The 14,113-nt window shown below is 42.8% G+C and overlaps 1 protein-coding gene across 3 annotated transcripts in view; it reads left to right on the forward strand.

Annotated features, from left to right (window-relative positions):
* The window catches only part of chd3 (chromodomain helicase DNA binding protein 3), a 44,450-nt gene extending 30,337 nt beyond the window's left edge, over positions 1-14,113 (forward strand). For 2 of the 3 annotated variants that reach the window (XM_030430132.1, XM_030430131.1), the window contains exons 38-40: positions 701-864; positions 1,233-1,359; positions 5,126-10,683. In XM_030430132.1, the coding sequence (XP_030285992.1) occupies positions 701-864; positions 1,233-1,359; positions 5,126-5,388 (554 nt within the window). In that variant the 3' untranslated portion in view covers positions 5,389-10,683. Of the gene's footprint in view, positions 1-700; positions 865-1,232; positions 1,360-5,125; positions 10,684-11,959 lie in introns of those variants that run through there. The other variant, XM_030430133.1, reaches the window with a different exon arrangement.

Raw genomic sequence — 14,113 nt, forward strand, 5'->3', positions numbered from 1 at the left:
AGAAGCTGAGGAGAGATTGGCAGACAGATAATCACAGGCACTGTTGTGCAATCCGTCTGCAACGACCAAATCACTGCGCCTGAAGCTGTCTTAAGTAAAGCCAGGCAGATAAGCTTACACCATGTTAAGTGATAGTTCCAAACATTTCCTCTCTATCTCCCCGGCAAGTCTGTCCATGTTTATATTGTCCCGTCGAAAGGATAACACTGCACTACTGTTCTCGTTCCCGTCTCGTATTTCTGCACGTAAAGGCAGCTGAAGTTAATGAACGCTCATAAACAATTTTTATCAAATTGTCTCCGATCGGAGATGAAGTCCATGTAGGGATGTGATGAGGGAGGTGAGATAGTAAAGAATGGGAACAGGATAGAATGAGAAACACGCATTTTTGGGGGAAATAAAAGCCCAAAATTACAGTGCAGAATCACCTCAGTTGACCTTTAAATTAAAATTAAATTACATTTGTTTTTGTTTTTTTACTTTCAATGTTAGTACTGAAGTAACTGAATACATACCAGCTCCTGAGTTTGTCCATCAAAAGGACAAAAAGACAAGAAATGTCAGCGTTAATCAATAAAGTATCCAAAAAGTAGCAAATGGTGAGTGAGCGGTGCAAAAGAAGCAGGAAGTAAAGATAATGTGAAAATATGGATCAAGAATGAATAAGCTTAATAATCTAATTTTGTTGTTGTCGATGCAGTGCTGAACCAGTTGGAGGAGCTGCTGAGTGACATGAAGGCCGACGTGACCCGGCTACCGGCCACGCTATCCAGAGTCCCGCCCATCGCCGCCCGCCTGCAAATGTCCGAGAGGAGCATCCTCAGCCGACTGGCCAGCAAGGGCACCGAGACGCACACACCCCCGGTCAGCAACCCGCACACACACACTTAAACACACACTCACACACACACACACACACACACACACACACACACACACACACACACACACACACGTAGATCAACAGGTAGAAACCTGCCTGAGCTGCCTGCACTCATGGGAAATAAAATAGATGGAGGTCGGCCAATGAAAATTCAGAGCCCATTATCCTGTCCACCCACCTGTGGTTTTTCACTCCTCCAAATCTGCTGAGTCAGCAGATTTTTCTTTGTCAGCTTACATAACTTGAAAGTGGTTTGTATTGTTTCTCTTATCGTTGTATCGTCTATCTCTATAAATCACTTCCTACATGCACTTAACTCCTGACAAAGATCTTCTCTGCCCCTGTGCAGCCCATACCTCCAGGACCCTACGCGACCCCACAGAACTACGGAGCCCCCTTCACCCCCGCCCCACCGAGCGCCCTACACATGGGGGGGGCCAACTACAGTCAGATGCCGCCCGGATCCTTCATATCAGGTCAGTGTTTGAAGCTCCATTATAGCTCAGACCCAGTTTTTGGCTTGCATTGCAGGTGTTTTAATGTTTCTTCTTTTTCCAGAGTTCTCTGTGTGTGTGAGTCTGTGAGTGTGTGTGAATGTGTTACAGTCAGTAATTACAAACATCAAAGGTGTAAGACCTCTATAATTATAGTATTCAAAGTAATTTACACAAGAAAACCAGTTTGTTTGATCTCTTTGACACTTGGCAAGCTGGCAATTTAAACCAGATTTATGCTTCTTTGCGGAGGTGTTTATTTTTTTTTTTTGCAAATCTCACTGCAGCTGCCTCTGGCACAGGAACTGATTTACAGCTCAGAAGAAAATGTAACCTCTTGATTGTTGTAGCACCATAGCAAGGGGAGATTTAGTGCTTTACTAAGGTCATGTTGTGCTTTTATTACAATCACAATCCCCCCCCCACAAAAAATCTTGGACGCTGTATAGAACATAAAGAAAGCAGACTGTGATAATTTGCTAAGTCTCGGACGTATGCTCGACTGAAAACAGCACAAAAACAAAGTATTTGTATTCTTTCACCACATCGATGTCATTGACATTTTTAGATATCTGCTTATTCTGCGTTTAATGTCAGCAGTGCATTGCAAACAAGTCAGGACTGGAGGGAAATAAGACTGAAAGTTGTGGAATGATCTGAAAACACCTGTTTGCAACATTCCACAGGTAAACCGGTTCATTGCTAACAGGTGAATGGGGCATCCTCGAAAAGGTTCAGTCGTTCACCACTTTGTGAAACACATTACTGTATAAAGAATATTACTACATAGGCTCAGGAACACTTGTAAAACAGCTTATTCGCAAATCGATTGGATTCTGTTTCAGTTTTTCTTGTGAGTGTGTTTTTACATTTTACACAGCATCCCAACTTCTTTGTCACCTGTGTCCACTATACCTGAAGGGTTCCTGTGTACATTCTTTCATTTGCCTGGTGATTATGGAAAGATTCAGACCATTTTGAGGTTGCTTTGCTATCTATACAAGATTAAAAAGGCTGTGCTTGCATTTCTTTTTTATTCTGTTATCTTGAGGTCACAAGTTAAAGCAACATTATGTAGGAATTGGCATTTTTGGGGATTTGGCACTCCCCCCCCAAGGTCTGTAACAATTTGTCAGAAATAACGCGGGTGCTACCTACAAACAAAACTCACTGCGTCGCAATAATGTTATGACGTAAACCCGCTCAAACAAGCAGTATGTATTTTCTGCCACTAGGGGTCACCCAATCAAAACAAAACTAAAAACGTAGGTAGCAAGGGGTCATGGGAGTTGCTGTCTGCATTGTTAAACAATCACCAATTTGCTGATGGGAATGAATCAGCAAGGTCATTTTTAAAAGGTTTTATTCATGGTATGTTCAATCACCTTTGCTGATTACCTAGCAACAGGCATCCAATTTAAATGCCCACATGTTAGATTACGGATTTCTCTGAGTTTGAACATTGTCGGAAACATTTGGGATGATGTTGGACACTTCGATTTTGAAATTCTTGCAAGTCTCACAACTTTGTGGAGGCGAAATAGTAAATTGATAGAGTGCTCCTTGAAGTCTGGTTTGTGGAAGTTTGGATACAAAACGACTCTACAAAATAAAGCTTTGTCAAAGATGATTGAAAATGAGACAGCTACCGAAAACAAATGCGAATCAGAAACACCGGCATGACCAATCTCACTAATCACAGCTCTTGTGGTCAGCCTCAGTGTAGTTAAATGTTTTGCGAGGGTGCACATCAGCCCCAGCAGAGAGCCGCCACGACACCCGGACAGAGAAGCAGGAATCCGGCTTGAGAGATCTGGACTTGATTACTTGGCAAGTTGTCACTGATGATAGGCGGAAAATACCCGTCCAAATGTTGCTTCTATTTAAAGATATCATCGGAGGAATTCCGTCTTAATATGGTTATTTCTTGTGGGAAGAATGTTTAGAAAAGAAAGCAGAAAAATGCTTAGGCTTCATCAAAATGACCGACTCTGGGAATCTGGGTATTTCAAAAACAGAACAGTTAACTCTTACATTTTCGATAAAATCCTTAATTATGTGGTGTGAAGAAAACGACCCGATTAAACACTCCATCTCCCTGAGCAGCTTTTAAGTTGTGAAACCTTTAAAATCCAGAAAGGAGTCCATATTGGAGAAACACCATCTGCAGCAGAGTGTCTGATGTGGCTGCCAGATAGACACCTGAAATAGACATTACCAAAATCAAACACGAACGTGCTGCGCTGCTATATTAAGGCATTTTCATCTCTTAACATGTCCAACCTCGAAACCTCAATACTCGCCTCGGCAGCACATTGCGCAACAATAAAGCACAGTCTGGACTGCTGTCAGACCTGTCTGAGGAGTGTTTTCTTTATCCAGCCTGTTTATTTTCCCTTTTGAAGTCCTGTTGTGGCTCTCATTACTTATTGAGTTAAAAGCCTTAAAATTAAATAATAATAAAAAAAAAAAAGAGTGTTCTGTATTTTGGCCCCCCGTCCAACTCCCCTCGCCTGCAGTCTGTCAGAGCACGCTGTCGGTTAGTGAATTTACTTTTTTTCATAATTAGTTCGGTAACAGCATATGCTTACCAGACACTCTCTCTCTCTCTGCTCTGCGTGTGTATTCGTGTTCGGAGATGTTTAAATAGCAGAGATGTGGCAGAGATAACTGGTCAAACCTGATATTCCCCAGTAGCTTTGCCCTAAAAAAAAAAAAAGGCCACAACAGCCAGCTCTCTCAGAGCAGCGCCTTCCTCTCACTCTGTATCTTGATTTATGTAATTGTAGACTGGGACATCTGTCAAAGGCATTGCATTTTAGAGAGCCAGGGCCTATCTCTGAAAATGTCATTATGCTCAGCCTGTCTGAATCGGGCCATGCCAAGAAAACATTGGGACTTTGTACCAAGGTATTTTGAGAGGGACAGAAACCGCAGAAGGAGTTTGGTTGTGTAAACGTCGTGTTGTGACTTGTGAACCGGCGGAAGGCTGTTCAGAAATAGTCGCGCGCGAGTTGTGTTACTCTGTGGGTTTCTTGCTTTGCGGGGGCCTCGCAGCGAGCCGAGCCGAGTACAGACTGAACACCCTGAACTCTGGCAGGGCACAGGCACGCAGCAAATGAGGCCACATTTACGGTCTTGATTAGGGTCGCGCTGGTTCCTGACCTTCTTAGACTCAGCCAGGGAGGAAAAAAGCGAGCGGGAGGAGTGGACGGAGTTAAAACAACACCATTTCCTTGATTTCGTGACCTCATAGCTCCCCTCCATTAATAGCCCTTCAACTGAGAGAAGCTCAAAACATCTCCAGAAAATATGCATGTCTGCCTCTGTGAAATGTAATGTCACACCAAATGCTCCAGTGAAAGGATTGTTTTGTGTTTGGCATTATCGATATCTTGAATTGCATTTTGGAAAACCTGTTTCAGGATCAGTACTGCCATGAGGAAACTACTCATCTGCACTAAAAGGAGTCCCACATTCTAGACAAAACTTAGAGATTAGCTAGATTTTCCTCGGAGTGGAGAACACTGGTTCAAGCCCTCATGACTGCAAGCACCCGTCCTGCTGAGGTGTCCTTGAGCAGGACACTGAACCTCCGCCAGCTCCAGTAGCTCCCCCACTGACCCCTGACCTCCCTGCAGAGGAGAAAACTAAAAGAGAATTCCCTACGGGGACCAGTAAAGTGTCACATTATCCTGCTCCCCTCTCCGAGTCTCCACTACAGTCTGCCGCTTGTCTGCCCCCACAGAAGCCGCCGCCGCTGCTGGGGCCATCGGGGGAGCTGCGTGGGGAGCCGCCGGAGGGTCAGCCGCCGCTTGCCAGAAGACCAAGGAGCACGATGTGGTGCAGCGGCAGCGAGTGGTGGACCTCTGGAAGGACGGCAAGTCAGAGGGGGCCATCGGGCAGGAGCTGCGGATGCCCAAGTCCACGGTGCACAGCATCATCGTCAAGTACCGGCTCAGCAACACAGTAGAGAACCTGCCGCGCAACGGACGACCAAAGAAACCCTGAGGGGGTGGGGAGGGGGAGGCTCACAGAGGGGGGAAGAAAAGAGGACATTTGGATAGAAAATCCTGGAATGTAACAAAAGAGGAGACTGAAAAGGAGAAGGTGGGAATGGAGAGACAAAAAGAAGGAACGACGGACGGAGCACTCTGACACTGCAGGAATGTGAGGAATATAAAGGGAGAAGGAAATCTCACAGGTGGATCGAATAAGGACCGAAGAGAGGACATGAAATGTGAAAAGAAGTGGCGGCGCTTTGATCCGAGAGAACAAGCAATCAGCTGCAGGGGGAAGAGGCAGAGAGGGCCAAAATAAGAAGGAAGACGTGAAAAGCTGGCCCCGGGATCAAGCGCTAATGATGCGTGGGGGAAGAAAATGGGGCAGAGAGACTGAAAAAGAAAGAGAGATGACTTGTCTGGAACAAACAAATCCTCGAGTAAAAAGAGAAAAGGCGCTACTGAAAAAAAAAAAAACTGTGAGGGGAAAGATGTCTGGAGGGGGAGTAGAAAAAAAAGACTGTATGTTAATGCAATCACAGGTTTTCAGGAATTCAGATATGAAGGGCCGAAATGGAGAGAAATATTTTTTATAACTCCTCAGACGGATTTCTCAAAAACTTCTTTTTCTGTTGCTCCCTCTGCGGCGAAAGAAAGATTTCCACCGGGATCAATTCTTCATCCGCCGGCTGACTGAGCAGGCCGGTCCCCTCGCTCTGACCCTGCACTCCCTCATTCCTCCACGGTCCTCCACTCCTCCGTCTCTCTCTCTTCTCAGTCGCACACACAAACACACACACGTATATAAATATATATATTTACACTGTGGACCTCACACACAACCGAGAAACCTGCAAAGAACCTAATTTATCTGCCGAGTACAGGCAGATGAAGCTCGAAATAGAAAAGGGACAAAGTGGACTCAAAGAAAAGAAAAGAAAAGAAGGAGAAAAAAAGTTTTCTAAGTATAAAACACTACTTCCCATGGACTCTCTTGCCCTAGCATTCCTGAGTCCAACCAAGCAGAGAAGCAAGAACCATAGATATAAAAAAAAAAAAAAACCTTGGATGTTGCCTTTGTCCAACATTCAGTAGCAGCACTGCTCTGACTCAATCTGATGGACTAGTATTGAGATATGTACTGTATTACAAAGCGTATTTACTATTGCACCTTTTTTTTTGTGGGGGGAGGGAGCGCACTTAAAGGGGAATATCACTCCGGTTCCTGTTTTTAACAAAGCCAGAAAAATCTGTGTTTACGGGCAGCTCTTCCCCTAAAGCTAAAGACTGTAATCCGTCATCGAGAGAGAAAAAAAGGGGACTCCGTTTGAGGCGTTTTTTGTTCTTTAAGCTTCTTTATTGTGACAGCGTGATGGATTCCACGCTGGAAAATGTCCCCCGATCCCCGAGAAAATAAAACACTCTGGACTGTGTCATCGTTTTTCCAGCTCGCCGTGTGTGCAGTAGAGCTGTACATCAGCATGACATCCCAGACTTTGAGAGAAGGGCGAACTTCCTCTGAAGGGGCGAACGGTTACACAGTCCAAACTTTTCTAAGAGCTGTGGGTATTTTTAAGCTAAAATTGAGTGGTATTTCCCTTTAAGCTCGAAGGACTTAAAGACCAGATACATTTTGCAGTGGTGCGGCCTGCAATGAGAACTATACTGTGTGTGTGTGTGTGTGTGTGTGTGTGTGTGTGTGTGTATGTATGTGTGTGCGTGAATGTGTTCTTTGTTCATGTGTCTGTGTGCACGGCCATTTGCATCAGACTTCAGGATTGGTGCCAACATGAAGCATTGTTACTTTGAAGAAATCCAAATCCATTTTTCTTTTACACAGAATAAGCTAAACTTCACATATGTATCTTCTCAAAGCTTTTGCTCGGATATAACGCTCTAAGAAAGTGCTAAATTGAACCTTAAAGCTGCGCTAATTAGGGCTGCACACATAAGATGTCATACGATGGCCAAGATGCAGCGATTTCTTTTATTTTGAAAGTGTGTGCGAGCCGTGATGCGGAAATGAGAAATCCCGCAAATCACAATAATCGGAATGTGATTTTTTTTTTTTTAAGACATTTTAGTGTCTTTCAGTTTGTTTTTTTGGTTCGGTCATCCACATCGTTTCCAGCTGCGGGCAGGTGTTTTCAGTGAAAAAGCTCTTATTAACCCACTGTACACTACTCGCCCAGCGCCAAACAAAATTTAGCGACTTGCTGGTGAACGTAGTGGAGCATTTAGCAGCTTACAAAGCCAGATAAGTATTTTCAAGAGTTGGTAGAGACCAAAAAAGAGTGAAAAGAAGATAATATGGTGTTGACACTCATTAGGTGGACAGAAACATGACTCCAAACGATTGTCATTGTTGCTCTGTGTCTGCTGGTTGTGTTAAGATAGTTAGCCGTAACAACTTTATGAATGTTTTGTGCAAAAACACAAAAAAATAAATTTAATCAGGAAATGCCTGATCAAAGTAACCAAGGCAAAGACGCTGACAGCAAACAACTTTCAAAACTTAACATGCTCACATTTCACTCTTTGATCTGTATTTAACCGAAACCAACATGTGCACACTCACGCGCACACATGCAAATCACTTCTTTACCTCCAGACTCTTGCGACACATGTATTTATGAAACTCTTTCAAGCCTCAGCTGGACGGACTCTTCAGTCTAAAACCAAGCCTGTGCTTTTTAAGTTCCTGAACAGTTGACAGTTCAGACACAGAAGGTTGTTCCTGATGAAAGGCTTTGGCATAGATGCACTCACGCAAAGCTTTCCTGCAAGCAAATATGCTGCGTTTCCTGCCAAGATGGCAGCGGTTCACTTCTATCAGATAGTAGGCAGGACCTACAGGGGAGAGACGCAGGCCGTCACGTCGGCCAGGAATGTTTTTTATTGCCTTTTGAGATGCTCCGTCCAGTGCATTCCCAGAGTTTTAGACCTGGTAGAGGAATAAAATGGTTTTAAGTTTGAGGAATTCTTCGAGATATGTCCAGGTTGGATCCATCATATTTTTTTACTGCAACTGCAGTCTTCACAGCCAAGCTAATCTGGGACAAGAAAATGTTCATCTGTCTAACAGTTTCTGCTGCTGCTGCTGCTGTGAGGCTGTAGGGGGGCTGCAGAGAGTAATGGATCTGTATGAAGAAAAAGAGCGAGGAGGAGGATGGACAGAGGTGAAATAGTGCAGAGTGATTCTGGCGGGAGAGTGAAATGTACGATGTTGGACGTCGCAGAGGGAATTCATTATCTGTTGTAATACAAGTGCCTCATCGAATTCCTCCTCCTGTTTTATCTTAGCTTCTTTACCTCAGTTTATACGGGAGTTTTGTTGGACCGATATATCAATATCAATAATCACGGTTACTGGTGGTAGGCCAAAGTGTTGTTTAATACTACAGCAAACACCTCTACAGCTACACTGACAGAAATACCACAGAAGAGCAACTGGTGTATGTCAACAGTGCAGCCAAACAAACCTGCATTCTTTTAATAATGAAAAATTATAATGATAATAACTGATCTGCTCTTAAATAATGCCTTAAATGGCCACGTCATGTTTTATAGTGAGTGGGGCTGCAACTTAAGCTTATATACATATTCGATCAATGCAACAGTTATTTTCACAGATAATTGTTTAGTCTATAAAATGTGAAAAATGCTCATCACAGTTTCCCAGAGACCTTGTCCAAACAACAGGCCGAAACTCCAAGACACTTCACTCATTATCAGAAATGAAACAAAAATGCAGCAAATCCCTAAATTCATAAAGCTGGAACCAGCAAACACTTGACATTGTTGTTTGAAAAAAAAAAAACCACAGACAGTCACACTGAATCACATGCTGCGTCGTTTCCTTTAAAGCAGGAACGAACACTTATATTTCTTATTGATGAGTCTGCCGATGATTTACTTGATTCATCTGTTTGTTGTTTGTCCACCAAGTGTCCGAAAATGGTGAAAACTTTTTTTTTTCCCCAAAGCCCACAAATGTCCAGTTTCATAGAGGAGTAAAGAAACCAGAAAATATTCACACGTATGAAGCTGAAATCAAATAATTTTGACATTTTTTGTCTTTAAAAAAATTAATTTACTATCAAATAGTTGGTGATTAATTTATTAGTTGACCAAGTTATCGTTGTAGCTTCCATTTTCATATCAACAACACTGATTTGAATCCAGTGCGGGAATGGCGGGCTCCGCCACCAGTGATAATTAGTGAATGTGAATACAATGAATGGCTATTTTGAAAAGTACAAGATATAAATGGTATCAAAAGTGGCCTTTGAGTTCATTCAAATAGATACATTTTTTGAATAAAGGTCCTTTTTGAATGTGTTCAAAAATATTGGTCAGCGCTCTCTGGTGGACAAAGTACATAATGAGACTGTTTCCAAATTACCTCAAACGCATCATTTGTGTTTCTGCACCGCTGTTCGTATTTGTCCTCTACTCTTCCAGAGCGCTCTATTGTTTTTTTCTCTCTCTCTCTTCCAAGTTTCTATCTTCTGCTTCTGCATCTTTTTTTTCCTCTCTCTCTCTCTCTCCCTCTACGCGACCGTAATTCCTCCTGCTCTTTCACCCAGTCTTTACCTCGATTTGTTTTGCCTCTTATCAGATTTTGTCTGCCAACCCCCCCCCCCGACACTCACATACACACTCGCTAACCCCGTCTCTCTTCTTTCTCTTTCCCTCCATCCCTTTTGTTGGCCTCCACTGGCGCAATGCCATACGTTTTCCCATAAGTGGTCCCCACTGTGGTTCGAGACACACACACGCACACACAGTTCCAGCCCCCCAAAAACGTCTTCAGCCCCCAAAACGCTCCTTATCGCATCTTTGATCTGCACGGGGGTGTTATGACAGTTTATCTTTCCCCGTGGCGCGAGTGAGAGAGAAGTGCGCTGTTAGTCTATTCCTGGCTTTGTTTTGAAAGGAGCGCTAAACTCGCCGTTCCACTCCCCGAGCAGATTCATGATAGCGCACAAATGTGGGAAGCACAGATCCCTTTGCTCGCCAGCTGTGCAGTCGTGGAGAAAGATGTTCATTTCCATGCATGTGTGTGTGTGTGTGTGCGTGTGTATGTGTGTGTGTTTGTCTGTGACCTCGTTTGCCTGTGTGTGTGTGTGTGTGTGTGTGTGTGTGTGTGTTTACTCATTGCTGGCCTCGCTTTCGTCCAGGTTAAAACGTTATGCATTCTGGGTTTTTATCATTAATGTCAACATGATACTGTATGTAATATGACATATTGATGTACTGTATTATGCAAGTTTGCTCATTAAAAAAGATTATCAGAGTACGATTGAGCAAGCCTGGGTGCAGTTTGTTTGCTCTGAAGCCGCTGCTCATCGTGTCCTGACACTCTGGTTGCATTATCGTAGGAGGGGAAAAAAAAAAAAAAAAACCAAGAGCGAGATGATTGGCGGGTTCCCTGTCAACACCAGACATGTTTCAGAAACGAGGCCAAAAGAAAACTGAGGCAATATTTCCCATAAACTTTGACAGACGTTGCAAAAGAGGATGTACTTATCACCCTTATCAACTCCACTGCAGAAAAGATTCCTCTTTTTGATTTCCTGAGAACAATACAACGTTTTGGTTTCCCCCCCCCAAAAAAACGACTAGATTGTTTTTAGAAGCGTATTGGTTTAAACACATTCTCCTCTAGATTCTTACAGTAATAGGGAAGAAAGATGCACCAGTCGAAACAGAAGAATGTGTTAAACTGTGGGGGGGTTTTTGTAGTTTTATGATTTGTTTCTGTCAGATTTAGTATCGTCAGAGTCGGTGTCGTGTTATAACGCGAGAAATCTATCGTTGCAACGCGATGTGTTCATGTCATTAAGACGTAGAAACTTGGCACACTACCAAAAAACATTTCACGTTATAACTTATTATTTAAAGCGAGAAACTTTTCTTGTTTCAGCTTGTTTTGGCTGTTTATCCCATAATTAGGTAAACCCTTTCATTTCATAACATGTCGACACGGTATGACGAGATAAAGAGTAAAATATTATAACAAGAAAAGTTCCTTGTTACAACTTTGTATGTTTGTATTTCATGACGATAACGTGAAAATATCCTTTTACGACGTTTATTGTTCTTTTTCCGGCATGGCACTATGCTCCTGCAGATTTGCCATGAACTTTGACCCGCTTGATTCTATATCCGTCGCGGCATTGGTGTGAAATTTTCCAAGCATACAGAGAAAAGGCACACGTGTTTGTGTTTTGTTTATATGTGACGTATCTTCCGCTCTGCAGAGGATTGTGCGTCAGAAAAGCCAGGGAGGCATGCTGGCTTGCATGCTGCAAAAATGCGACCCGCAGTAATAGGACGTTCTGGTTGTGTTGCATTTTTCATATTGAGTCATACTAAATATTTTTCTGACATACTTAATAGTATAGAAGTATGGGTACGCAGAGAATGACTTTTATCTGCTCGGGTTACTTGCACATACTTCTAAATGTCTTGCACATCCCAAAATTGTTCGAAAGCGGTCCAACTTCCAGAATAATTCCTAGAAATTTTCCAGAACAGAAAGAACTGAACGCTGTCGTCTCTCTCTCCCCCTGCAGTGTTGAACGGGCCTCCCATGTCTGTAAAGAAGGAGCGTGAAGCAGAGCTGCTAGTCAACCGGCGAGAGCAGCGCAGCGGAGAGGTCATCTGTATCGACGACTAGACTACACACACACACACACACACACACTTATGCTCACACTCTCTCACGCGCACACACACTGAACCCATCTGCTGCAAAGATATCTTCACCTTCTCTCCGAGAAGTTTTCTAAAACTTTACTTACGCTGACTGGTACTCCCCGAGAAAAAAAAAAAAAACCACGACTGCACGCACGTACAGCACACTCACACACCTATGCACGTACGCTCCACGGACACACACTTGGACACATGCGCACACACTCCTGCACTACACACAGTCCACATTGTCTCATAACTTCTTGTGACCTTTTCTCGTCTGCCTCAAACCATTATACTCCTCATAAGCGGCCTCCTCACGCAGGCCTCCTCCTCCTCCTCCACTTGGGATGCTTCTAACCTCATCCACACACACACACACACACACACACACAACGCTTAACCCACCTCAACCCTAGAAACCTTTAGCTCTCTCAATAGGCCATGTAACCTTCTTCCTCCTCCTCCTCCTCCTCCTCGCCTGGTCTTTAAACTCTCGACAGGAAGCTGCATGTGAAATTCATTTCTACCGCCGCGCTCCATCCCCTGAAGCATGCTCTAATCACAATAATGCTGTCTCGTGGAAAGGAAAGAAAAAAAAAAATGGTGTCAAGCTGTGCCTACAGTGGTTTTAATACTATTTCTAATTCTCCCCGAGAGGCTGAACCCTCTTGATTTCTCAATCCGAGCAGCTCCAAGCACAGCTCCAGATTTGTTCACCTTTGCTTTTTTGCTTTTTGTTTCTTTTTTTTTCTCTCAAAATGGTACATGTTACAGATAAACACACGCAGCAAGGTATGATAGGATAAGTATATTCAGGACTCGTTTTCGACCACATTAAATATTCCCATCCTGCTTCCTTGGGTCTAGTTTATGTACAGAGCTTTGAGGTATTTTGGGGGGTTTGTTCCAGAAAAGGCCTCGCGACGACGCTATTTTTCAGAAAAAAAACCCTCCTATGAATGTTTATAACCTTTCATAAGCAAGTCAGTGTTATTAAAACCTATCGATCACTCAACCTCTCGAACTTCCCCTCTCCTCCCATCCACCTCCCCCCCGATGTTTTTTTTTTTCGTTTTCTGTTTCTTTCTACAAAACTCCTGTGATATACTTTGCATATTTAAACAGCTCATTCGTGTTTTCTTGTGTTTCTACTCTCGCGATTATGAGTATTGTCGTCGTCAATTGTTGCTGTCGTTTTCGCGGTCGCTATTTCGAGAAAGAGCTTCTACCAAAAGAGACATTTTTTTGTAACTATGAGAAGAAGAAAAAATACAGTATGTGCGACACACGATGCACCTCTTTGCCATGTTTGTCCTATAATTGCAAACGAAGAAGTTGAGATAACTTCAGAGGTAGATATATTACAAGAAAAACGTATTTCTTTCTTGCTTACGTTTTAGATTTGGGGCTTGCAAATGACATATGCATATATAGAAAAAGACGGCCATATGTAACCCTAAATGCTTCTCTGAGCAAAAAGAAAATGTATTCTATCTAACCCCACGGTTATTATCTGGAAAATCAGAGGCTGGAAATCCATTTTATATATCGCTTCATTAAAAAAAACGCCTTAATAAACATAGCTGAACAAATGTAAAGTCATTAAATGAATTAAGAACCTGATGTCAACCTGTAAATCCTAGTCTAATTTAAGTTAGAAAATTTAAAAAAAAGAGATAGCTACGGTAGGAGTTAATTTATCCCCATGAATCCCGGACATTTTGCACCAATCTTCCCAGGAAATGCTCCATTTTACAAATTATGTTTCATACAAAGATTTTGCAACCCCTGAACTAAAACGTTGTGTCGAAAAAACAAGCACTTAGTTCTTTTTATTTCCACTCTTACTTTGTCCTCTCTCCAGATTTTTATTTTTTTTTGTGTTAATTTCTGGGTATCTCGTGTCACTGTGTATGTAGTGGTGCCGATCAAATGATGAGTGGCAGTGAAACATGTCAATGATGACGCATCTCCTTTTTTCTTTCTTTATTTTTTTTGTTTGTAATAAAACTGAATGAAATGATACAAAA

This window comes from Sparus aurata, chromosome 10, assembly GCF_900880675.1.
Source record: "Sparus aurata chromosome 10, fSpaAur1.1, whole genome shotgun sequence".
In the NCBI taxonomy this organism is placed as follows: Eukaryota; Metazoa; Chordata; class Actinopteri; order Spariformes; family Sparidae; genus Sparus; species Sparus aurata.